The sequence below is a fragment of the Cebidichthys violaceus genome, unplaced genomic scaffold (assembly GCF_023349555.1).
Source record: "Cebidichthys violaceus isolate CVI_PGR_0920_01 unplaced genomic scaffold, fCebVio1.0.p SCAF_3, whole genome shotgun sequence".
Taxonomy (NCBI): domain Eukaryota; kingdom Metazoa; phylum Chordata; class Actinopteri; order Perciformes; family Stichaeidae; genus Cebidichthys; species Cebidichthys violaceus.
The window spans coordinates 22,254,853-22,280,995 of NW_027176483.1; the positions used below are offsets into that span (position 1 = coordinate 22,254,853).

At 42.9% G+C, this 26,143-nt stretch overlaps 1 protein-coding gene across 1 annotated transcript in view; it reads left to right on the plus strand.

Moving 5' to 3' along the window:
* Window positions 1-26,143, plus strand: part of LOC137880902 (NT-3 growth factor receptor-like) — a 189,845-nt gene that overhangs the window by 126,163 nt on the left and 37,539 nt on the right. The window contains exon 13 of the mRNA XM_068722473.1: window positions 18,685-18,873. Within this exon, the coding sequence (XP_068578574.1) occupies window positions 18,685-18,873 (189 nt within the window). The remainder of the gene's footprint in view (window positions 1-18,684; window positions 18,874-26,143) is intronic.

A 26,143-nucleotide genomic window follows, 5' to 3' on the forward strand; every position in this document is an offset into this window, starting at 1 on the left:
ACCAAGAGCTCTTACTCACATCCTCTTGTGTTGAAGAATAAGCTGAATCTGAAGGCGAGGCTCTTGACACCATTCACCGTGCAGTCCATGTACTGTTTATTTTCACACATCAAATGTACAGTATTCTCAGATATTAGGGTCATTATTGTTGATAATGTTGATCTTTTTCAGGTCCAAACTTTAGTAATAGTCAGTTTCTACCTTTTCTGGGAACTCAGGAACTTCACCTGCAATTTGACTTGAGGAACCAGGTTCACATCTGTCCTCACATTGGAGCTCTTATCAAATCTTTGCACGACCCAATGAACAGAAAATCATTGATGATAATTCAAAGTAATATTTATATAACAATTCCAGTACTCTTAAGTCACTGTGTGGAACTTTTAACTGGTTAAAAATTAATTCATTTGGAGTTATCTGTCACTGAAATGAGGTTGTCAGAGAGTCATAATGTCATTTTGGGTAAGTTTTCGCTTCATTGGCCGGCTCTACTTCCTGATTGTCTATTCTGACTGTAGGCTCAGCATTCTCATCTGTATTCAGAAAGCATTCTTGGAAACTACCTGCACTTTAAATTTAATCCATAATGTGACACCAGCATCTGCAGTAACAAACATTGCCTTCCTAAACTGGTAGAATATTGCTGTCTCCACCCAAAATATCAGATGCTCAAGACGCTCTAGGGAGACCCGAAAACAATTAAAGCATTCACCGAGTCAAAAGATAAACCGAAATCATCCCATGCATGAGAGAGTGAGGTGAGAAACGAGGACACCAAGGACAAGAATGTGGACGTTCAAAAGTTTAGTTTCAATTATGTTGTGGCTCATACCAGAACTTGGATCTCTGACTTTACAACTACCATCATCATCTTTAGAATTAAAGCTGCAGCAGACAAAAAGGCTTTGGTTCAAAATGCATCTGTTTTATCTCTCGGAAGTCAGGATCACCGGTTAAAAGAAACAATGACGACTGTTGGTGGGAAACCAATCAGCAGTCAGCCTCTCCATCAAACTCTCACGCATTGCTGAGCCTTCCAACCGCCTCTCTGGGAGGAGGTTGTGCTGGGTGGATGGTCGTGTCCGACAGAGTTCTAATTCATGAAGTGGTTGCCAGTGGTCCTTGACAGTCAAAAGTATTTTAGGCCTATTATTCGCCCTAAAATGCTACAAATGGCATTCTCCAGTGTGTCCGCCCTCTTGCCCCCTATGTCAAACAGAACTCAGGGAATCTTGGCTTTATATTTGATCTTCAATTGTAATTCCAACACCGTGCCAACTGTTGACGACACAAATACAATTGAATTGAATCACTCCTGCTTTAGCTTCATTGCCCTGGCTGCCAGTGAGGTTCAGGATTGATTTGAATCACACATAGGACACTTCAAGGCCGAGCTCCTGGCTCATCTCCGACCAATACCAATCGTCCACTTTGGTCTTCCAACCAAACTCTGTTGGCGATACCGTGTGTCAATAATAAAACCAAAGAGGACTGCTCTTTTGCTGTCCTAGCCCCCAGACTTTGTAACTTTTTTATAAATTTGATACATTTTCAAGTTCAAGGGTTGATCTGTGGGTTACCTGGGTGCTGTATTCTTCTTTTGTTCTTGAGCGCATTGCATTTGTATTAATCTATGATTTTAGTTTTTCACTTGGAATTTGTTTTCTTTACTGTAAAGCATGTTGTAACTGGTAATGGAAGTGATATATGGATAAAGGTTTACTTATTGACTATTTGAACAAATAAGAAATGGTGTGCAAACTTTTTCATCGACAGCCATACACTAACTCATTCAGGGTAAATCATTATGCGGTGTGTGCTGGTCATAGACAGGTCACTGCACAATCAACCACAGCCTGTTGCATCAAACACATTACAAACTCAAGTTCATTGTATCGGTTGATGCTCTGATCTTATTCCCTATGGTCTATAGACAACACTCTAACTGCAGTGCATTGGAGTCTTTTTGATATGCACTATGAGTTAATGAATGCAGCAGAATATGCATGCGTCGTTTCTTTCTGTCTCTCTACCCCAGACCTTCAGATCAATATTTTAAATTGTCGACTTGTGATTACAGAACTATTACCCGTGCTGCGCAGAAAAATTAAAACTCTCACTCCTCAGGCATTCACTGCATTTCCTCTCATTACTGGCCTGGCCTGGAGGGAAAGAGAGGGAGAGATAGGGATAGGGAGGGGGTTGGTGGTGGAGAGAAATGGTGCAAGGAGTGGGAAGAAGAGAGTGCATTGAATGAAAATGCGAGGCTGTGCGATATCTGGTAGCTGTCAGGGTGGATTTTAGGAAAACGCGGTTTCCTGTCGAGGTGTCCTTGAGCAACACAGCGAAGGCCCTGCAGCACTGGTTTAGTCCCAGAGAGTCTCTAAGGGTTCAGCTACAGTCTCTGAATGTAAATGTGGAGGGTGAAGGTGTCAATGGAAATGGAGGGATAATAACTACTGTGGAGAAAAGGGTCTTTTGCCATTGTTTGCACTGTTACTGTGTCAGCACCGTTAGCTGATAGCTGCCGGCTCAGACGTCTGGCTGAGAACTGTTGAGACCAACAGATCATAGCTCATTGCTCTAAAATGGGTTAAATTGGTTTCAAAGGACACAAACAGTGGTCTCCTTGGTGAAAGTCCTGTGTTTGATGGACCCGTCCATCAACTCCAACCTGACTTATTCCCTTGCTCACCTCATGATTATTACGACTGGTTGGCGTCGTCTTCTTGTATTTGTATTGGTGATCTAGTAAGTGTAGCCCATTCAAACCCGTACCTATCATTTTCAGAAAGGACTGATTGGCTATAGCTCTCAGGTTGGACTTTGTAAGGATCAAAACAGTGATTCCTCAGTACATGTCTGCTCTTTGGCTTTAAAGGTGTTAAAGATGCCTCAAATATTGTATTGTAGTCCGAATTCAATTTGCACCGATCACAGGGTAAACATTCCCTCCATGAAGTAATACAGCTAAAATCTGTGAGATGTGGCATTATTTCTTCCTTAAATAAATTATCAAATGGGTAGAATATATTTATTTGATCAATTACAGCTCAATTTCTTGGTCGAAAAGACTTGGTTTCACCACAACAAGTCCTCTCAGGCAGCCCACTGTCTCTCTTGCACTTGTGAAGGAAACATTTTGGGGCAACGCAATTTCATACAAAGTTAATGCAAAGATGTGGAAGGCGCAAATTTGTGCAGGGCGATGCAAATAACGCAAAATTCCCATAATTTGCATATCTGCGTGATTTGAAAATGTTCTAGTTGAGCGAGAAATTGGCTTGACACTCCTGTCGTCACTGACTTCCTGATGTTCAATCAGTGAGAACCAGACCATCGTACCTCTTACTTCTACAGAGACCAGACGGAACTCTATAAGTCTATGTGTATAAATGTATTTGTATGAACTAACCATAATTAAATATCGTAGTGAGGATGAAGCTAATAAGGAGGGGGAGTTGAAGTTAGCGTGTTCAGTGTGAATAATCCTGTGCCATCTCTCTTGGATTCAAATTAAATCTTCAAAGCACAGATACAATCAATAGACATATAACGCTTTCAAGTGTCAAGGGCACAAACTGAGACGCTATTGAAAAACTTACATTCACCCGACATTTAATTATGCCATGTCCTCTCATGTCCAAGTCCATGAACCAGTCTGTTCTATATAAACAGATAAGGAGAGGAACGATACTGAAAAGTCAACTTTTCACTCCATAAAAGACACACAATGGGCTCCAATAGCAGACTTGAAGAGTTGTTGAGAGGCTTGCTGAGTGATCAAACAGCTGCACCATTGGAAGAACTTCTTATAGCTTCATTAGCCTTCCGTTGTGTTGGATGGTTGACGCAGAGTGGGGGATGTCTTGTGTGAATGTAGCAGCGCAGACTGAACAGCCGATTTCCTCCCAACTGAACAACAATATCTTTGCTTTTCATTGTATTCTAAGGAGTCTTTTCAGAGCTGATAAACACTATAGGCAGGACAGAATCGTTTGTCGGTCTCTTCCAAAGGGGTGTATCCTGATTTGACACCACCATGGTTAGGGGTTCTTGACACTAAACTACTCGTTAGAGTTAGGGAAAGACTGGAGTCATTGCTGAAATAAACAACAACAACAACTACTACTCCCACGCTTACTCCTGACGGACAAGAGAGTAAAGACACAAAAGTTCACTAGGCAGATCAGGCGGTCAATGGTTGACAAAAGGTATGAAGTCAGATCTGGCAAATAGATCCGAGGAGGCGTAAGCGGCTGGGGAATAATCCCAAAATTCAGATTAAACCAGCAGCTCTGATTTCTAACCCTTGGGTTTTGTCGTCTCTGTCATCTTTTAGTCTGGCAGTGATATTCACGAAGATGAAGATTATGTCACAAATACCTTGACTTTAGTTTGCTTTGTGCTTATGTATCTATTTAAAATGTATTTGAACAGATGAATAGCATCATCCTCTGAACAAAATGTCATTCTTACCCTTTAGAACGGCAGCCTCCCAAAAAAAAAAACCCGTTAAGGTTTGGTAAGGTTAATGGAAACACTGTGGTTAGGGTTCAATTTGCCAAGCCACGACACCTGGCGTCTTAGTTTTGGCTCAATACGAGCCGTTCCAATCAACTCGTTGATCTGAATCATCAAATCGGTACACGGTTACAGAGTGCCAACACAACCTGGTTACATCGCCATGAAACGGAGCAACGGGATGAATCGGAGGGAAAGCTTTCAGCCCTCATTCACTTCACCTCTTAACCAACATCATTCAGGAGGGAAGGATGGAGATGAAAGATGGAATTGGAGGTAAAAGTGGCAATTGTTCCAGTTTGTTCAGCACAAATCCTCCTCTGTGTGTTTGTGTGTGAGTGTCCCTTGCTTCTACATAGTGCTCCGTCAGAAAATAAGAGAACATCTTCAAAGGAGAGGATGAAACCCTTGATTCTGTGGTACATTCTCCTCACCCTGTGCAGTGTTTTGGGATCTGATGCGCCTTTGTACTCATAGATCATCACGTTTGTTTTTATCTAAATGTAGCACATATTTCAACAGAAAATGGTCCAGGAAAATGTGAATGTGTGCCTGTTTCATCCACCACTTTATTTTTTCTGTGTTAATGGTTGATGGAGATATAGAGCTGGTGGAGCCGACGATGGAAAACCATTGTTGAAGAAATCATGTCAGCTTCATGTATTAATGTGAGGGAGGTTACAGTCTCCTCATCGCTCCACGCATATCTGATATTTCCAACGACTCAAGGCGATCAGCAACAGTTGCACTTTTTAATAAAAGGTTTGAACGGACTGTTTCAGGCAGAGGATCACCTACCACGATCGTATTGCAACGTATCCTCTTAAGACGGTTTGTATGGTATCTTACGAAAAGTTACTCCATCATTTTGGAAAGTTACGTGACGAAAACATCAATATTGACTGGCCTTTCCAATGCGGAACAAACAGCGTTCCGCTGGTTTCTTGTACCCATTCACCTCCTGTCCCGCCCGCCCTGTGTTTACTTTACTGGTTTTAATACTTCTTCATTCATAATTTCAAAAACAAATTACGCCAAATTACTTTTTTGTGTTTTTTTGCTACGAATGCTGGATGAGACCAGGCGGCTTCGTGCCATTCCGTTTGAGGTGAATTGTTGTACAGCCTAAGCTACTGTCAGCTATTTTATTGAGTTTCCTTTTTGCCAAATACTCTGAGTAAAATGTAGTTCCCTCTGGTAAACAGCTATCCAGTGTATATGTAGCTGGCTTTTATCGTGAAACGTAAGAATCAAAAGGAGTGGATCTGGTCTTTTTCAGGGTTAAAAAGAGTAATGCCGTCTTGGTTCAGACTACGGAGCCTCCCTCCTGTTGTACACACTAGTGTACGGTCGGTTCCACACAACGTGATCGGTTGATGCTTTTGTTGCCGATACAAAACCTCCCTTTTTTTTCCGCCGCGTAAAATTCGCTTTCTGTATGACAATATAACAAAAACAACAGATCGAAAAACGACATTGACGTACGAATTAAATGCACAGGGTGGGGAACGCATCCAGTGTGCAAATGGTTCATGTGCAACATAATTTATTCACAGAGTCTGTCTACAAAGATCTAAAAGATGGATTGAAAAGTCATTGACCGGTACCTGAAGCAACGCGCTCACACCAACACAACTGTTGCATTCTGTAATCTCAGTGCTGTTTCCAGTAACAGGCAGTCGGTCAGTGAGGGAGTGTGTCGGCCAGCCACCACCCCAGTCAGTGTAATTGTTTGTTGTTTTTCTCTTGTCTGTCTACATGGCATCGCTTTGCTGTCAGCCTCTGTGACATCCCCCTCTTGCCTCCAACACCCAACCCCCCATATCCCCACCCCCCCAAGCCCCGAGCAGCAAACCAATTACGAAAGGTGGGGAGAGAGAGAGAGAGAGAGAGAGAGAGAGAGAGAGAGAGAGAGAGAGAGAGGAGAGGAGGGTTTGGGCTGCTCAAGGCTGTCAGATGAGAGCGCTCTGCCTGCCTCTATCGTTTAGCATCACAGAGATAGAGCGGCGCGCAGAGGAGACGGTCAGCGTACGGGAACAAGACGGGAAATAGCTCGAGTGTGGACGGGGAGAGAGGAGAGGGCAAGGTAGAGTCAGTGAAGGGGGAGAGAGAGACAGACAGACAGACAGACAGACAGACAGACAGAGAGAGAGAGAGAGAGAGAGAGAGAGAGATAGGGCACTGAGGCAAAAAGGGTAAGAGAGAGTCTGCTGGGAGCTCAGGCCTCAGGACACTGGGAGGTGTTAAAGGTGAAGTAATTATCAGCCATCATTTAGCAACACTGTGCAGAGCCCCACACTGGATAAACGGTGTGCATCAATTTACACACTGGCCGTCCCCCCGCGTAAATATACGTGTGTGTATTGTTGTACTGCAATCTTAGAAGGAGCCAATTCTCAGTTTTAGACCTTCAGAAGGAGGACAACACGGAGGTTTCAGCAGACCTGGATACAGCGTTGGAGGCTCCCGTTCATTCCAACAAAGGTTGCATTGGAACCTGAATTAAACGTAACTTGAGTAAAAATAAAAAATAAATAAACTAAAATAATGATTTCCTCCAAGCAAAAGGCCATGAGTGAATTTAGATTCCCTCTGGCAAAAAATGGCATATGTGTCGAAGACTTTTCTTGTTTTATTGCAAATCAGATTTTCATCGTTTCATTGTGTTTGTTTAATAACAAACACAACTCTTATGATCCCACGCTACTTCTTGATGTCATCAAAGTCCGTCTTTTGTCATTGTTTCGTTTGCCTAGCAGCACAAATGACATGCTGTGAGTTCATTCTGGATGTTGTTAACTTTCTTGTTATCATAATCTTTATCTATCAACAGCTGCTAGCTCCACATGTTTCAGAATTTCAAGCCCTCTGATTGGATGTCTTGGTTTTAGACCGTCGCCATCTTGGTTTTTATGTATCCCGCCAGCAAAAGCCGTCGCTGGAGTCATTATGTTTTTGGGTTGTCTGTCCGTCTGGTCCAATTTTTGTGAATGCGATATCTTAAGAATGCGGATATCCTATCCTAACCTTACACAAACCATTTTCAAACACGGAAAGCACCCAGACTGGACAACGCTCTGGTAGAGACCTGTCAATTACAAGGTGGCCCCGCCCTAAATCAGCCCCTGCTTCATGGTCTGTTTGACTCTAAATGGAGCATAATGTACTAAATGAACATCATGCTGTATTGAAGAAGACTGTAAACTAGAGATTGAGACCATAAACTCATGTTTACAATGTTTACTGAGGGAATAAATCAAGAGAGAAGTAGAGTCATTTTAGACTAGACTTCTATACAACCAGAGGAGTCGCCCCCTGGTGGACACTAGAGAGAATGCAGCTTTAACACTTGAAGCATCGGCTTCACTTCTCAGAACCGGAGGTTGCCCCCTGGGCTGAGGTCAAGTGAAGATCATGTGTACTGCTTTCGATGGAGCGTACCAACACACATATTTGACATGTGGCTGTATCATAGATGCTAGAAGCCCAGATGCCTCACACCAGGGTGGAGAACACACAAACACACACACACATATTGTGATTGTCGCTGTGTGACGGATGCTTGCACTCAGTCCTCTGCCTGATTTACATCAATCCAGTGTATGTGAGGGATCGGAAAGGGAGGGCCTATTAGTTTGTTCGTTTGTGTGTTTGGCAGGGCAGGTGTGAAGGTGCATTTGCAAAGTGTCTGTTGGCAGAATGATTTACAGGTTTTGGGAGAAGGAGGTCTGAGGGGATGACAGGAGAGAGATGGAGCACTGAACCCACAGTAATCACAGAGCTCTGAAAGGAAGGAGTCATTTATATTGACTGCGTTGGTGCTGCCACCACTTGTATATTGTGTAAAGAGAATTGTAGAGACGTATGGTTTCACTTATTGTGCCAAACGGCAATAATAAATATGGAGGAACACAAACCCTGTTTATCTTTTCTCCATGCTCGATGACTCACTTGCCATTTAGCTTTCCTCATATACCAGAACATTTTCTGGTTAGACAGGATTTCTTGTATTACCACCCTTTGCAACCACTTTCTTTAGACATAATTCACAGATTATCATGTTCTTCTAGCTGTCTGACTTTTTTAATTAAACCAGAACCATGTCCATACATTGGACAATGGACTTTTTTTTACCAACTCCTCCTCTTCGTTATGTGCAGAGCTTTCAGACATTTCTTTGTTTCAAGCTTCAGTCTTGGACGTGTCAGTGGCGGCGTGTCTGTTTCTGCTCGTTGCAAGCATTAAGTCTTTTCAAAATAAACGTCCCTGTTCACAGGAAGCGTACAGTGTCAATCCATTACATGCATACAGTCTCTTTTCAAAATAAACTTCTAACGTACGTTTACTTGGTTTTCAGAAAGAAAGAAAAAATACAAGGTTAGGTTTAAGAAAGGAATGCGTTTGGGTTAAAATAGGTTTGTTTTAAAATAGAAAATATTCTTAAATCATTTTCTGACAGACTGGGAGAGGGAATGTGATGGTAACACCCTTGCACCTTTGTGATTAAGACAGATTTTTGCAAGGGGTTTGGTGACTTTCTGTCAGTTTTAAGTTTGTTTTGTTAATGACAACATATTAATTGCAACACTGTCAACGACATATTGTGACTATTATTTGTGTTCTTCGGAATTCTGCGTTTACAGTAATGTCAAGCTTCAGTTATCTTGAAAAACAATTTATTCTTGAAATCATTCATCACCCCCCATTTCTTTCCTTTTCTTGCCATCCTCCATTACTTTGTCCCAACTGCTGTTTGACAGTACATTTGTCAGCCAAACTTTGCAGTGAAATGCATGCAGTGTCCTGATTTGCCCCCCGAAATACCCAGAATGTAGCGTCATATGCTCCCAAGCCACCACGCATTAACACAAGCGTTCCCTTCTTTGGGCTGGCATGATGTGAGGACATTTAGTTTGCTTTAGGGAGACTTCCAGGGAAACATCTTGGATGCTCCAGTGCTCAGAAGTGGCAGAGTGACGGAAACAGCTGATCAGGTGATTTATGGAGTTAATGAAGTCGGTCTGACTGTTATGTGAGCCGGTGAGAAGCAGGTATCAATACTGGGGGCCTATTAGATTGATGTGAGTAATAAAGTGTGATTGAAAGACTGTGGCGCCAATTGGGCACTAAGGAAAACAGAGGGGGTGGTCATGTTGTAAACTACGGCATTAATCACCATGACCTAAGGACATTTATTTTTATTATACAAGTGGATTCCCTGGTAGTTCCAATAAGCCATTAAGGTCTCTGTGTTCCAGTAAAATTGCAAGTAATTGGGCACAGATGCCCTTGAAGAGTTCAATTTGTAATGGTTACTACATCACTCCATCACAGTTGCATTCTTTGAGAAGATTGTGTCATTTCCATTGAAACACAGCAGCAATATCATCATTTAGAGTTGTTATACCCTGTTGTTGCATACAGTTATCAACATGTTCATAGGTATTGTAGTTTGACTCCCTGCCAATGCAATAGTGCTTTTGCATTATTATGACCACTATGTAAGGAGGAAATAGACGTGACTGGTTGAAGCAACAGTTCACAGCAACGTCTGTGGATGTGTTCTCCGTCTGTACTATATTTACACAAGCAAAAGTCTTAAATTAACCCTAAATTGATCTTCAGGTTCAGGTTCCTTTTATTTGTATCCGTAGGTAGACTTGGTTTGCAATAGAAGGCGAGGCATCCATCTGTGCACTGTTGCTATAATCTTAGGCGGGACATCAAGTCTTTGCCTTATTGACTAAACTGTAAACCCTAGGCTCTGTAGATGTACTGTACATGTACCATAGATAACATACTGTTATATACGTATGTTACTTTACAGAAAATAGCTCAACATGCACCCAGTCTAAGTAGTGGGATGTGCAGTTCTGACTGTAAACTAGAAAGACAGCAGCTACCAGTCAGTATTCCCAGTTCCTCAGTGAGTCTGCCCGATGGCCCACTAACATCATTCAAGCTCTGACCTTTGTGCTCCATGAAAACTGTCTACCTCACATCTTCCTGCCCTTCTCCACCCCCCTCCATGCCTCTCCTTCACTCACTCCATGTCCTCTCTTATCCATTATCAGCTGACCGTTCAGCCTACATGTCAGCTTGTCTGACACATGGCCATAAATATTAACATAGGTTGTGCAGTAACTGACAAAGGTCAGAGTCAGTTCTCCCGCAGCGGCCAACATGTCCATCAATACTCACAAGTTCTTTTCAAGTGTCCTTCAGCTTTCGTCCAAATCCCCGACCCGCTCACCGAGAGTCTCTGTGGATGAAAGAGCTCCTGAAACCTGAGCTGGAAGCGATGTACATATAAATGGAAACATTACAAGAATATGCAAGTTAGCATGTCTGATGTCAAACATACCTTCATGAGTAATAACACACACTGGTACACCTAAAACATCGAAGCCAGCATTTTGTTCCTTTTAATTGAACTAAGGTAGTATGAGCAGTTGTGAACACAGTAATTGTACTCTGGTCCAGACCAAAACTACCGGTCAGAGGCTACTTGTTGTGTAACAAAAATGCCTATTTCCCAATATGTTGAGCTGTTCCATAAATGACTCTGTGACTTTTAATCTGGCACCCCCTCCCACACGACAGACTTTAAATGTGTACCTCCATTATCATTTTGAATTTTGTCCAGCACTTTGTTCTGCTTTGTAACAAGTGTTATGACCTCAAAGTGCTGCAAGTACGACTTTTAGACTGGTCATATCAGAAAGTGGTTATGCAGAATATTGCGGGGCATTTCTGTGTGATAGGTAGTTAATGATGTTATCGTAACATGAAGTCCCCTATAAGAAGCCCTTCCAGTAGAGTGTGATATATAAAAAATGTGATAAAGTGCCCTTTAAGATGCCTTTCCATTGGAGAAAACATCCTCTAAGATGCCTTTCCATTGGAGAAAACATCCTCTAAGATGCCTTGCCATTGGAGAAAACATCCTCTAAGATGCCTTTCTGTTGGAGAAAACATCCTCTAGGATGCCTTTCTGTTGGAGAAAACATCCTCTAAGATGCCTTTCCATTGGAGAAAACATCTTCTAAGATGCCTTTCTGTTGGAGAAAACATCCTCTAAAATGCCTTTCTATTGGAGAAAACATCCTCTAAGATACCTTTCCATTGGAGAAAACATCCTCTAAGATGCCCTTCTATTGGAGAAAACATCCTCTAAGATGCCTTTCTGTTGGAGAAAACATCCTCTAGGATGCCTTTCTGTTGGAGAAAACATCCTCTAGGATGCCTTTCTGTTGGAGAAAACATCCTCTAAGATGCCTTTCTATTGGAGAAAACATCCTCTAGGTTGTCTTTCCAGTGGAGAAAACTAAATAAACTACCTTCTAGGGTACTCTCTGCCTGCTGGTGGCCCATCGCATGCAGCCGGTGACCTTTTTATATTTCTTCCCCTGCCCTGGCTGTTGCTCTGTCAGAGAGCAGGTTGTACTTCAACTTAAAGATCGGTGGTTCGATTCCATACTCCAGTCCATTTCGATGTGTCCTTGGGCAAGACACTCAACCCCAAAGTTGCTCCCGTAAACTGTGCCTACGGTGTGTGATTGGGTGTGAATGTTGGTTAGTCCTCTCGGTCAGGTCTCTCGGAGGCAAAGTGACGTCAGCACAGCACAGATGTACTTCACCTCCATGAGTAAGTCACTTAAATCATCTGATTTTCGTCAGAAATGCTGCTATTGTGAATGCTGACCGAGCCCTTGTAATTTTTGCATTCAAGTTAAGAGGGGGGATGTTTTTGAATATAATTGTAGTCACAGGTATAAAGTCTGTAATGTAATCAGTGCCCAACGTGTTCTCTTTTCACGTGTTGCATTCCTGCGGAGATCCAACCTCACAGTCATCTTGCCACCTTCCCTCCTTTAATCCCTTTATCGGTTTATCCCTTTAACGGTTGATGTCTCTCATTTCCTTTCTTCCTCTCTCATCATGTCCTCCTGTCCCCCGTTTCCATCAAAGCCATCCTCTCCCCCAGCACCACCTCACAAACCCAAACGCTTCCTTGTTTTCTGTCAGCTGTGAAGGTTGACTGTGTCGGTCGTATTAACTGCAGGCCGGTGTGCTCGGTTCCATCAGAACACACACCGGCACATCAGTGGCTCTCCACTGGTTTGTTGACACACAACAGCGGACTCCATACGTATATAAAGCGCACAGTCTATAGAGTCCAACAATGATACAAATACAAGGATTTCCATGGGGAACAGCAGAACACAGATTACAGCCAGGGAGAAAATTGAAAAGGGGATATATATACACAGTATATATAGCCCTAACCAATATGTCAAATGCTGAAACCAATGTATGGGCTGACACTGTTCCCTATCCTCTTACAAATGTGTGTCTGTGTAATGAACCTACGTCAAATATGATTCAAAACTAATTTCTCAGCTTCTCTGTACCACATTCTACTCACATCGCCTTCATCAGGCTGTTTGGACAACATAACCGTCATCATGACATTCATCAAAATACCATATTTACAAAGTACCATTGAGGAGAATTAGAAGATGAATATATGTATGACCATGAATAGAACACACCTTTGACATTACTTGTAGATTATCAGATGACTCAGGCTACGTTCAGACTGTGAGCCTCAGCGCTCAATTCTGATTTATTGCTCAGATCAGATTTATTTTTGTTTGTCTGTTCACACTATCTTTTAAACGTGACCGAGTTTGAATTGGTCACAATCATGAACTGACCCGAAAGAGTCGATTAAAAAAAGACATCAAATGCTGCACGCTGTCGTTGGGTAGCAAACATAGAGAACATTGAAGTCAGCACGGGTTCATTCATAAGTCAGTGTGCTGTGGAAGCCAGCGAATTTGTGAAGAGGCGATAACGAGGATGAGGAGAAAGAGACATTTTTAAATTGAGCCTTTTTGTGGAGCAATGGCTGCTACTTCTAATCTAATCTAATCTAAACTCTGCTGATAATATCGACCTGACCAAGGCTTTGGCTTTAATGGAAGGGTGTTGCATACTTGTGATATTAACCACATATTATATACAGTGGAAAGGAGGCGAGGAAGGTGAGATTTTTTGAGAAACAGAGAATAAGGCAAAACGTTTGAACCTTTAAGGGTTGACATTTTGGGAAACACACTTTTTCCCTTTCTTGCAGAGAGTAAGACGGTCAGATGATACCACTCACGTGTCTGTAAGGTAGATATGACGCTAAAGCTAGCAGCAGGCTATCTTAGGCTAAAGACAGAAGTGGAAAAACATCAACTTTACTCTCTTGGTCAGGACCAGTTAATTCCTGGAGTTGCCTGACAATGGTCCCTTGTTTATTTAGGTCAACAATTAGCACAGACATTGCTAATAACCTCATCAATGGATCTCTGCTATTCATGAGAGCGAGCCAGCATGCATAGTACCAGGACCACTTGTAACCTAATGCAATTTCTCCTCATACAACATAATGCAACATAATAACGAGAGATACATGACAAATAAGTCAACATTGACTTATGGTTTCACACGGGACACAGACAACGGTCTCCTGGGTGAAAGTCTGGTGCTTTTGGATCGAACTTGACCTCCTCCCTATACAAAGTGTGTCGCTCTCTATACTTCCTGATTCACGATTTGTGCATTACATAACAAATACAAATTGCAGTGCATTACTTTTCATCGGTAAAGCTCCATGAACAGTGTAGAGAAGAGTGGACAGTTGAGGTTTATGTGAAACATCACGGGCGTAGATGAAGTAGTAGTTTTTTTTCTTCTGTTATAACGACACCAAACAGACCATTGGACAGAGGGAACACATGTGGACCTGGTCTTATTGCTTTGGACCAGTCTCAACCCTGCTCTTTACTAAGTCAACATGTTCCCAGGGTGTTTGGCACGGGGCTTCCAGAGCAACAACAAGCAGCTCAGGTGGATTTGAGTCTGAGGGTCTCTCCAGGTGTGACAGTGTGTGTGAGTGGAGATGGACTGCAGCTCGTCCATGCTGTCTACCTGCTGTCTGTGGTCTCCTGTGAGTTCAGCTCCCAGCGGACTGCACTATGTGGACTACAAAGCAGACTTCCTGCTATGCTGTGTACAACTCAGCCTCATAGTGCTGCAACTGAAGCTTCTAAATATTCTTCCAGTTTGTGCTATTTTTTTTTTCAGGTTCAGTGCTAAATATATATATATTTTTTTTACATTTATACATTAATATGTATTTTATATATATATATTTGTTTTATATTCAGTTTTTTTTTCCCAAAGGACAATCATAAGCTAAATAAGCAAATTCATACATAACTCAAATCCATCTTACACAGCTACAATAATCATCTAATGACATACAGACATAAATACAGTCCAATAATAAGATTCATTTCAAATGTAATCTTTCAATTTTCACAAAAACACAGTGGTGGTGGTTTCAGCAGTTTTGGTGAGGGGCACAGGCACTGACTTCACATTAAACATGACAACTCGACCATGGTGTTATTTAAATGGCACCATGGAGGAGTCCCTTCTCGGTAATCGTCTATCTCATTCATCCACTGACATGATGTTGCAATGCGTTTAACAGCAGATCCATTAAATGGCTTTAAAATGCTACGTTTCTTAAAAAAAGAAAACATCCCGTCCTCTAAACCGCTGCTCTACTTCTAAAGTTCCTCTTTTGTCTTTAAACCGCCTCCTCTGTCTCTGAACGTCCCCCTCTGCATCTCAAACCACTGATGTTACCGATGAAGCTCTTCCTCCACCTGGTAAAGCTCTGTATCCACCTCAACAAGCTCCTCCAGATTTTCCACCTCTTTACTTCCATCACTCCATTTAAAGGGACGTTCTGATATTCATCGTTTTTTTTTTTGCCATCCTTCCTGTCGATAAGAAAACACTTAACTCACACGGCTTCATTGCTGAGACCCGGGGATGCGGCACGCCCACTGATAAGGACGATGGCCAAAGCTATGAATATAATACGAGCCTTCTGTATCTGTAACTTCTGTCCTCTGCCCCGATCTCCTGCCTCAACGTCTGAGCCACAGGCTGCATATAAGAAGTCAACGTAGTCACAGTCCATTAGTTTGTGGACTACAACTTTGAAGCCTCAAGTTCAGCATTTTGGTCGTCGCCATCTTGGTTTGTGGCCATCACCATCACGATTTCTTTGCAACCCCAGAAGGGTTGCAGGGTGGGGCTAAGTGCAACTGATAAGCTGGATAAGAAATGATACATTTAACTTTCCTGAACTGAAGACCCACAGTGAAAGGGTCAAAGCCCGACCGGACAACGCTATGGTTTAGACATGTCGATCACAAGGTGGCCATGCCCTAAAGCAGTGCTTCTCAACCTTTGTGAAGTGACGTACCCCCGAACCAGTGCAAAGCATTTTTGGTTGAAAAAAAGATGTAATACACAGCGCTGTGTCATCAGTGTCTGACTTATTAAACTGTCAACACTGAAGATTGCATAGTTGCATTGAACTGAGTGCTTTTGCATTTACATTTTAGTGAGAAACTTGTGCTTCACTGAGGATCTTTGTCTTGGTGGCAGGGAGGATTGAGCTCTTCTCCAAGCACAGTCTGTGCACATACAAAGGGTAGTAGCTGCTCCACAGCTTTCTGTCCCAGGTCAGGGTGCTCCTGCTTCACACGCACCCAAAACTGTGTGAGTGTGGCAAACTTCATCTGGAGGCCACGAGCAGATGACGCTTCCAGGAGTTGACAGATTGCTTGCTTTCATTTCTCACCCAATCCCGCTGTGCAGATTTCTCCTCCATGTCAGGAAAGTAGGAATGAAAATCTTGAATCAAGTTGGTCAAATGTCCCACTACGACCGACTTGACCGGAGCTCTGTCCACATCCTCACTGGAGATAAAATCATCCAGGTGAGATCCCCCTGTGCAGAGGCCCTTCTCCACAGCTCTGCTTTCTTCAGGAAGCCACCCACTTTGTCCTACAGGTTTAAAATGCTGGTGTCCTTGCCCTGCAGAGACATGTTCAGTTTGCTAAATATATCTGCCAGGTAGCACAGCTTTGCAAGCCAGTCTGTGTCCTGGAACAAGGTGGCATTGGGAGATCTGTGCTCCATCAGAAAGGTGTGCACTTCAGATTGTAATTCCAACAGCCGGTTGAGTATTCTCCCTGGAGAGAGCCAGCCTGTGATCAGCTCCCATGTATTCACACAGGCGGTAAAACAGGCGTGCATTACGTGGCCTTGACTTTATGAAGTCGATCACTTTGATGCTGTCGTTCAAAAACTCATTTTCTCGGACGCCAATGCTTCCCTGTGTATGACGCAGTGAGTCCACTTCACGTCAGGGTTTTCATTTTTAATGGGCGCTACGAGTCCTCTCGCGCTGCCCGTCATTGATGCTGCTCCGTCCGTGTAGACGCTGCTGCAGGACTTCCAGCTCATGCCGTTTACACAGAAGAAGGTGTTGACAACATCAGAAATGTCCTCTCCTGTTGTTTTCCCCTCGTGCTCATGAATGTCGTCAGTATCGATGTATCTCACAAAAGCAACACGTTGTGCATTCCCACTGACATCTGTGGATTCATCCAGCTGGAGTGAAAAAGAGTCGCTAGGTTTTCCCACAACTTGCTCGACAACGTCTGTTCCCATTGTATCTACTCTGCGGCACACAGAGTGGTTTGACGAAGGCACAGTCTTTAACTTCTCCGCTGCGTTTGTGTCCAGCACGGTCTCAGCCGGCACAGCGGCGACTGGAAGGAGCAGGTCTTCGGCTATAGTGAATGGTTTCTTGGCTTTAGCTGTGAGCAAAGACACCGCGTAAGAGGCCTCCAGGGCTTTGGCTGATGTCGTGGAGGGTCGAAGCATCCCCTTCTTTATGGTCTGTGTGACTCTAAATGGAGCATAATGTACTAAATGAACATCATGCTGTGTTGAAGAAGACTGTAAACTAGAGATTGAGACCATAAACTCATCTTTACAATGTTTACTGAGTTTGGAATTGGAAATGTTTCCAGAATATCTAGAAGTTGCACAGACACTACTTCTGAGTGTTGGACTCAAACAAATGTCCAATGTTTTTGTCAGCTGCAGTGAAATGGTGGCCTGTTAGGTCTTTCTTCATCTTTATATCTATAAGTCATCTACAGTTGGGATTTCATTTATTTACTCTCACGGAGTGTCTTAATCTACGCTCTAATACGTTTTCAAAGAATGGAATGGGAAATTTGAGATCTCTATAGCTGAGTCTGTCTAAATGACAAGATGGTATTCATCATCTTCTTTTCATTCTGATTCAAATTTGTATTATCACACAAAGCAAAATATGATGGTGATTTGTAGCCTGGCTGATTGCATTCTTAACTACTCAGCAGCCTTGCTGACTCACTTACTGACTAATTGGCTGCATTAGCGATAGCATGGTGTAGTGACTGGGTGGCCAGTTCATTCACCAGCTGCTTGGATGCTGCTTAGGCTTGTAGTTTACTTCTCAAACATCTGCCTTTCACTCCTCACACATGCTCACTCATTATTCCCTTGCTGTTATTGTTTGGGGCTGTCAATCACAATATCAGCTGTTTAGATCAGCTGGTCGCCTTTATCCAACAGCACAATGAAACAATGACACCGTTAGCCTATCATCTCGCTGCTGTCTCTTTTAAATATGACCGTCTCTCTACCTTCAGTATGTTCATGTTGCTGTTACGCAACCTCCACCTCCCCATCTCCGCCCAGTCTTCATCAGCTTCATCAGCTTCATCAACTCATCATCCTATCAGTGTCTGGACTCCACGGGGGGATTTATCTTGTGCTGCTCAGGGCAGACGCCCCTCCATTACAAATCCAAGGGCCAAAGACTCTGTCAAAACTTCATCATCACATGTCATCTGTTAATAATAAACAATTATCTTTTCTTCATCTGACTTGTCTCTCCTAATTGAAATAAAGTTGCAACTGTTTGACCGTCAAACTAATATCTCTTCTTCCCCCCTCATCCCATCCCTCCTCTTCATTGTCCCTCCATCCCTCATCTTCGATTACCAACCAAGATTTTTTTTAAGAATTCAACGTTATCTCATAGAAAGACGTAACACTGCATTACGGAAACATATGATAATATATTTATGTTGTTTGGATTAAAACAATTAGGCTAGATTTAATCAAGTTTGGGCTTTTGTTTCACCTACAGGTGTTAAGTCTGTGACTCTGTCTTTTCAGGACCGGTAGCAGTGATTAGCGGTGAGGAAGACTCCGCCAGCCCCCTTCATCATGTGAACCATGGGATTATCAGTCCCTGTACACTGGATGCCGGGCCGGACGCTGTGGTGATTGGAATGACCAGGATCCCCGTCATAGAGAACCCACAGTACTTCAGACATGGACACAACTGTAACAAACCAGCCACCTGTAAGTACAGACGTCTGGATGGACCCACACACTGTGCAGGTGTTGTAATATGTGATCTGTCCAGTCCATTCTCATGAATGCAATATCTCAAGAACGAATGTCCACTTGGACTCAAAGATGGACTGGTTAGAATTTGGTGATCGAACGTGACTGACCTCACAAAACACGATTTTCAACATAAATCAATTATTCATACGAGTTAGGGTTTGACAGACATGGATGCAACATAACTGCTTGGCAGAGGCATAGCCACCCCGTAATTTGCCTTTTCCTTCCATTTAAGCACAGTGAAGCTAACATTGCCAACAAAGCCAACAAGTGCACCTTCACACCTGCTTGGTTCGGTTGTGTTGGCTGGTTGGCATTCAAACTCTGATGGTAATCAAACAACAAGACCAAAACCTTTTGAAAAGATGAGTTCATGGTTTGTTTCCTTTGGTTCAGACCAAATGGGACAAACTACAAGTGTGAGGGACCTTAGATTAGAATCTCAGGCTCGGCCAGTTGATGAAGTCTAAGCTCCTGCTCGTCTATTCTATACTTTAGTAACTATCGGTGTCCCAACGATGTTTGAAGAAAGCACTGAAAGCAGTTCGATGCAGTAGAGTTTATTCTTTAGGCGAAGAAACAACTCGTGAGCTGGGCGGCGTAGACCAACCAAAGGTTCTGCTCCTTCGTCCTGAGCCAATGTTCCTCCTTTCTTTTTAAGCTCTGCGTCTGTTGCCTTAGAAACAATAGTGTCATCTTTTATGGTCCCATCCAGGTTTCATTTTTCTAATGGTATCATAACAAAATACCCAGAGCAGGCGGCTTGGCATATCCCCAAGTTTCACTGCCAAGTTTCATGATGTCATTTAACTCCAGGTTACAGACAAAGTCGGTGAAGATTAAGATGATAGCACAACTAGCAGCAGGCCATTAACTTGACATTTGCATAGTGAGGTTGCTAGTCAAAAGTGTGCGAATCAGGCAGGTGGATGCTTTTTTTTAAACGAAAATGAAAATGTTCAATTTGTGAAGGTTTTAAACAAGCCAAAAAGCCTTTTGCTGTCCCCAACTCTCCACTTGAGCCCAGGTTTTGTTACCTAAAAACATCAGCTAAGCTTTAATTTGATAAACAGATTAAAGGCCCATCAGTGTAAAAGTCTACATCCATAATCACACTATAGGTGACTCACAGTTGGGGCAATTTGAGACTTGTGTGGACAGTCCTGATTGAATCATCAGTATGAAAACTGAATCAATTGTGTGGGAAAACATCTGGTTCACAAAGGGACATAAAACCCGAAAGAGGGAAATTAACTATGACTTCCAAGGTGCATTTCAGCAAGAAACATCCGATCACAGAGCTTTTACGTTCTACGTTAAAGGCAAGCAGAGGCAAAAAATGTGTCCTTGTATGGATTAGATGAACATTCTGCAGCTTAAATTAAAATTCTGAACTCAGCCACTATGATGTCGTGCAAAATTCCAGAAGAAAACATTCTCAAAAACAATGCTGAAATGACTCAAACTGATTATTACAGAAACCAATTGTTAGAACAGCCAGGAGTCAACTGTGTTTTCGCTTGTGGCTTCTATCCCCCAACTGTCACCTCACCTTGACTCCATGAGCTATGAATTTACAGTAAACCACCGACTTAATAAACCGGGTGGGTCAGCACCATCGGCTCTTGTTAATGTGACAGTGCTCTGAGTAGCATTGATCAACGATGCCTCTGAACCCCTGAAGTAAGACCAATAGCTGTCTATCCATCCAGTTGTCATGCAAAGAGGCTTTCTTGCAGTCCTGTCTCTACCTGTTGGTCAATATGCATAACATGTGGTTGATTGCAGTCTAATATTACTAATACTTCTTGGAATCAGTTATTGAGCTCTTTGTGACAGCAAATAACATAACTGTACACATCAGAAGCAGTCAAACACCGGGATTGGATTTCCCCTCATAAGCCCTGAAAAGTCTTTATGACTTCCTGTTTACTCGTCTTGGTTTGTTGGTAAAAGGCCAGTGAAAGCAGAGACCTGCACCAGAACTGAAATGTGTAATTTAGTCAGAACCCAACTACAGGTGGGAAAGCACCCAAAGAGACCAATTGAAGGGCCAGTGTGTAGGATCTGGCGACATCTAGTGGTGAAGTTGCAGATTGCAACCAACTGGGACCTTCCTGTCCGTTCCGGGCTATTGTAGAAACACGATGGCCAGCTCCGTGGAAACGACCCGCTCCATATGTAGATAGAAACAACTCGTTCTACGCTAACGGAAACGATATTCATGTGATTATACAGCAAAGAAAACATACTGATTCATATTCTACTACATTTCTGCCAGTAGATCCCCCTAAATGCTGCACAATGTAATAATTGAGGTTGTTGCTGAGATTTGGTTCATGCCAACACTAAAAAGAAGTCAGGTCAAAAGAACTCGAGTCTCAGATGGAGACAAACCGTCCCTCATTGTCAACTGTCTGTTGAACGAGAGACCTTTCTGGTGTGCTCACTTTCACTTTGTCTTCCACGATGTGGACAAACGCTCGGCTTGTTTACAGCCTGATCGTCTGACTGCTCTCCGCTCCACCGCCCTCCGTCTGACAATGACTGTTCTCATATCTGCTAAAAGGGCATTTACAGCAGAAATTGTAAAAAAAGAAAAAAAAAAAAAAGATACAAATTATTATTTGGTTGTTAACATTCAACAACATAATTTCCCATGAGCCTTAGCCACGGTGGTTCTGTAAAAGCCTCATGGGAGCTGAGGTTCTGCTCTCTCTCTCTCTCTCTCTCTCTCTCTCTCTCTCTCTCTCTCTCTCTCTCTCTCTCTCTCTCTCTCTCTCTCTCTCTCCAGTAGTCTCTCCACTCTCTCTGTGTCTCTATTGAACACAAAGTATTCTGCCACAGCGGTGGAGCAAATCGCTTTTTGCCTTTACAGCCACATAAATCTAAAGCGAATCCCCTGGGAGACAACACACACACACACACACACACACACACACACACACACACACACACACACACACACACACACACACACACACACACACACAAAAACACCACTGATGTTGTTGTCAATGGCGATTCTGATCCATCATAAGAGTCACCTTGTGTGATTATCACCAGCTGTATATTTCCACTGGAGGTGTGTGTGTGTGTGTGTGTGTGTCTGTGTGTGTGTGTGTGTGTGTGTGTGTGTGTGTGTGTGTGTGTGTGTGTGTGTGTGTGTGTGTGTGTCTTGACTGTGTTTCTTCCACCCATGTGTCTGTGATCATAAACCCATCATCATCTTCAAAAATTCACTATTTCTCACACACACACACACACACACACACACACACACACACACACACACACACACACACACACACACACGCTTAAAATGCTTTCAATGACCACATTTTTCAAAATCCATGAAATGTTTTCTCACTCAAACTCAACCACCAACCAAACCTCTGTGCATGTACGCTCCTCGCATTGTAAAAAGGGTTCCATCTACATTTATAGGCTAAGCTAAAGGAATGACTGTAAATTAGACTTAAAGACTGAACCTCCCACCCCGTGGTTACTTGGCTGTGTAATGTTCAGAAATTTCTCAAACAGAGAGGAAGAAGGCCATAGTGGAGAAGAAGGCCACTGAGGAGAAGAAGCAGCAGCCCCCCCCCCCCCCCCCTTTGTACTCTTTGTTCCATCAGCAAGCAGGGCAGGAGTCAGCAGGTCCAGGTCAAAATCAAAAGTATTTAATATTGTTAACAGAAGCCAAAACAATCACAAACCAAATTACACTACCGATAGTGAAATATTTCAAGAAATATGAGACCCCGTTCATACCACAGAGCAGATTGATGTATCTGCCCCATGGTACGAAGGAAGTCTGATTCTCTCAGGGGACAAACAGCTCCTTTGCCCCCCCAGAGTTACATTCCTCAACCTATCGATCAGCTCCACGATTGGCTGAAGTCCAATGGGCTCCTCCTTGGATCCTGACCCATTGTCCTGGGCAGACACCTCTGTGAACTACCCACTTCCCCCGCAGATTTACACCTCCTGGCATTCCTCAAACCCCCATCACAGACTCAATATACATTCAATGACCACACTCCTTGGTTTAACACTTCCTAAGTAACCACACTGTGACACATAATATCCAGCACTAGGAATGCTTTAAAACTTAAAATTCCTCACAGCTGTAAATTGATACTAACAAAAGGTAAAGAGCATCCTGGTTACGATGGAGCCTTCAGTTCCAATGAAGTGTCTTCTGTATTTATTATGCAAGAAAAGCATTGCATCAAAACATACACTCCATAACATTTTGGAGGTGAAACAATTACTAAAGGGTGTGATCCAGCGATGGTACACTTCCTTTGTTAAATAAAGTCGACACTCACTACACTGCTCACTATAACAACTGTCTGTCTTACTGCTGCCGTACCACGTTTTTAAATCATCTGCATCCTAATTTGCTTTTCCACAGGAGCCTCTAATCTTGTTTAGTAATGCCAACAAATGCTGGTTGCTACTCCATCAAGGTGTCAGAGCTGCCATGGAGCCCACACTGTCACAAACTGCACTCTTTGGAGAAATATCACATTTCTGACAGAAAGGTTTACAATATGTGTTTGCAGATTACATTCAGGATGTCAAACTCATTCAGCTACAAAAAAGATAACGATAGAAGCTAAAGCCCACATGTCTCAGGGTAAACGTGAACCACCACACCACCAATCTAAAAACCATTGCATGAGAGTCTATTGAGCCGTGTCAGGTAGTTGTCGGAGCTAGCTGGTGCTACGCTACGATTGGCGGATGAGAGGTCCTTTGCTGATGCAGTTTGCTACGCTGTCCTCCCTCCTCGAAGCCTCTATAGCAGCTATGTGTATGTGTATGTGTATCTATATGGATGCCGCTGGATGATGCGAGTCCCAGAGCTCATTACAGCCTCGCTAATTGCAACCCAGTGGCGGAACGGTCAAGTCATTCAGCGAACCCTCGTTGCGTGCGAGTGGGTGTTTTTGGTGAGTGTGTAGTCAAAGATGTGTGTTCTTTTGTGTGTGTGTTTGGTGCTTGTACGTCTTTTCTGTGTGTGTATTTTATGTGTGTGTGTGTCCCCACTGTCCTGAAGCCTTTCAGCCATGCACACAGCACTGCCAGCTAGAAAGCAGTGCGAGCTCAAGCCGGGGAAGACTTTGACAGTGCGTTTAAAAGTTAGAGGTCACAGCGCGGAATCTTTAAGCAAGAGCTGCTGGCAGATTCAGGCGGTTTGATGGTGGTTCGATCCCCGGCTCCGCTAGTCCATGTCATCGGGCAAGACTCTTAACCGTAGTCTGTGCCTGGACTGTATGAATGGTTAGAACGTCCTGATGGGCAGGTGGCACCTTGCATGGTAGCCCCCTGCCATCAGTGTGTGAACGGGTGTGAATTTTCCAATTTACCAAAACAAAGGATGTACCAAAGACCAGACGGTAGTGATTGTGCTCTAGGCAGAGAGAAGATAGCTTCGTTAGCCCCATGGACCAGCACCATGATTGCATATTTGATTTTGTCTACTATTGTGACATTTTACAACCAATAAAACACAACAGACTCAGTGTGCAAGGTTTTTATCGGATGACAAATTATAAACACATTAAAAAACAGGTGGACTCAGCGTGCTAAAGCCTTAACACAAGATATCCATCCAGCCATTATCTGTAACCGCTTATCCTGTTCAGGGTCCTGAAGGCAGGGTACTCACGGTCCGCAAGCTATCACAGGGCTGATGAATAGAGAAAGACAAACATTCACGCCTTCGGGCAATTTAGAGTCCTCAATTAACCTACACCGCATGTCTTTAGTCTGTGGGAGGAAGACACACTGACATGGAAAGAACATGCAATCGGCACATATAAGGGCCGCCCATCCTGGGCCCCTCCTGCTGTTAGAGGCAGCACTAAGCGTCACGCCACACTGTCGCCCTGAACACAGAGATACAGATTGTAATTTGCTGTTATGATTGGGTATTGTGTCCCTCTAGTAACAAGGCTAAAGGGTTATGCCGTTAAATTAGTCATTCATGATCTCCAGAGGATACATCCTAATGATTTTTTTTTTCTTATCTCAAGCACCACCCCATGACAACATTTTCAAATATACAACATATGGCATCCTCTGTCCTTGGACCCTCGCATCTGATAAGGAAAAAAAATTACCTCAGGACTTGTTAAACTGGAGAACGCTGCAGATGGTGGGCGCGAAACGGGGCAACTCCTCACCATCAATGTACGTTTCTTCTTTCATTGTTGCAACAATTCTTTTAGTGGATGTACATTGATTATGAGGAGTTGCCCCCAGCGATTACACTGCAGCCCATTCAACGGCTGCAGCGTTCTCCCTCGATACTGGACCGCTTTCAAACAGTGTTGCCCCCATTAGTCACTTAGACATCCAGGTTACACTTTTAGTCTTCACTTTCTGTCCACACTGTGTTCACTGCCTCAACATGACAATCAAAGAAATGTGTTGATTTAAGAGTTGTCATCCCTGTAAGTTGACCCTGTACAGCTGAACCTATTATCTAACTATTTCTATAGCATTGTTTTCTCTGGAAGACGTTCATGGCCGTAGTTGGCGAGCTATTTCTGAAGATGACGTTCTATTCTTAGTCCCACCTACGAAGCTCTATTTAGTCGTACAAATCTGCAACTGAAATAGTCATCGTTGAGTTCAACACCAAACACATTTGAATCACTGAACAAAGAGACGGTGGCAGTGATCCAGACATGTGGGAGAAAAAGCCTTCCTAGAAATGCCCATGGTTTTGGAATGACATGTTCAACAATCACACATGAGTGCAAGGTTTGAGCATCCACATCTGTTTGGCCATATACATTATATTATATTTGAGATATATATATATATATATATATATATATATATATATATATATATATATATATATATATATATATATATATATATCTCAAATATAACGATATTTTTATGGGAAACTGAATATTTCAGTCTCTGAAGGCCACAAAGAAAACAACATTGTTTGGAATGGTTGCGTCTGTCAAAGCCTGAAGCTTCATTCCATTCTGCTGAGTCCATGTTCACATAATAACATACGTCTCTGGGGTCAAGGACCAGTTAACGACTAACAGCTAACCCTCTGAACACCAACGCTCACCGTCAGTAAAAGTCTATTTGAAAACCAAACATTAAAGTTTTGGTCGTAAGACATGCACTAAAATAACACAGAGGATAAATATTACACCATTAGGCATTCACGGTCACACATTTT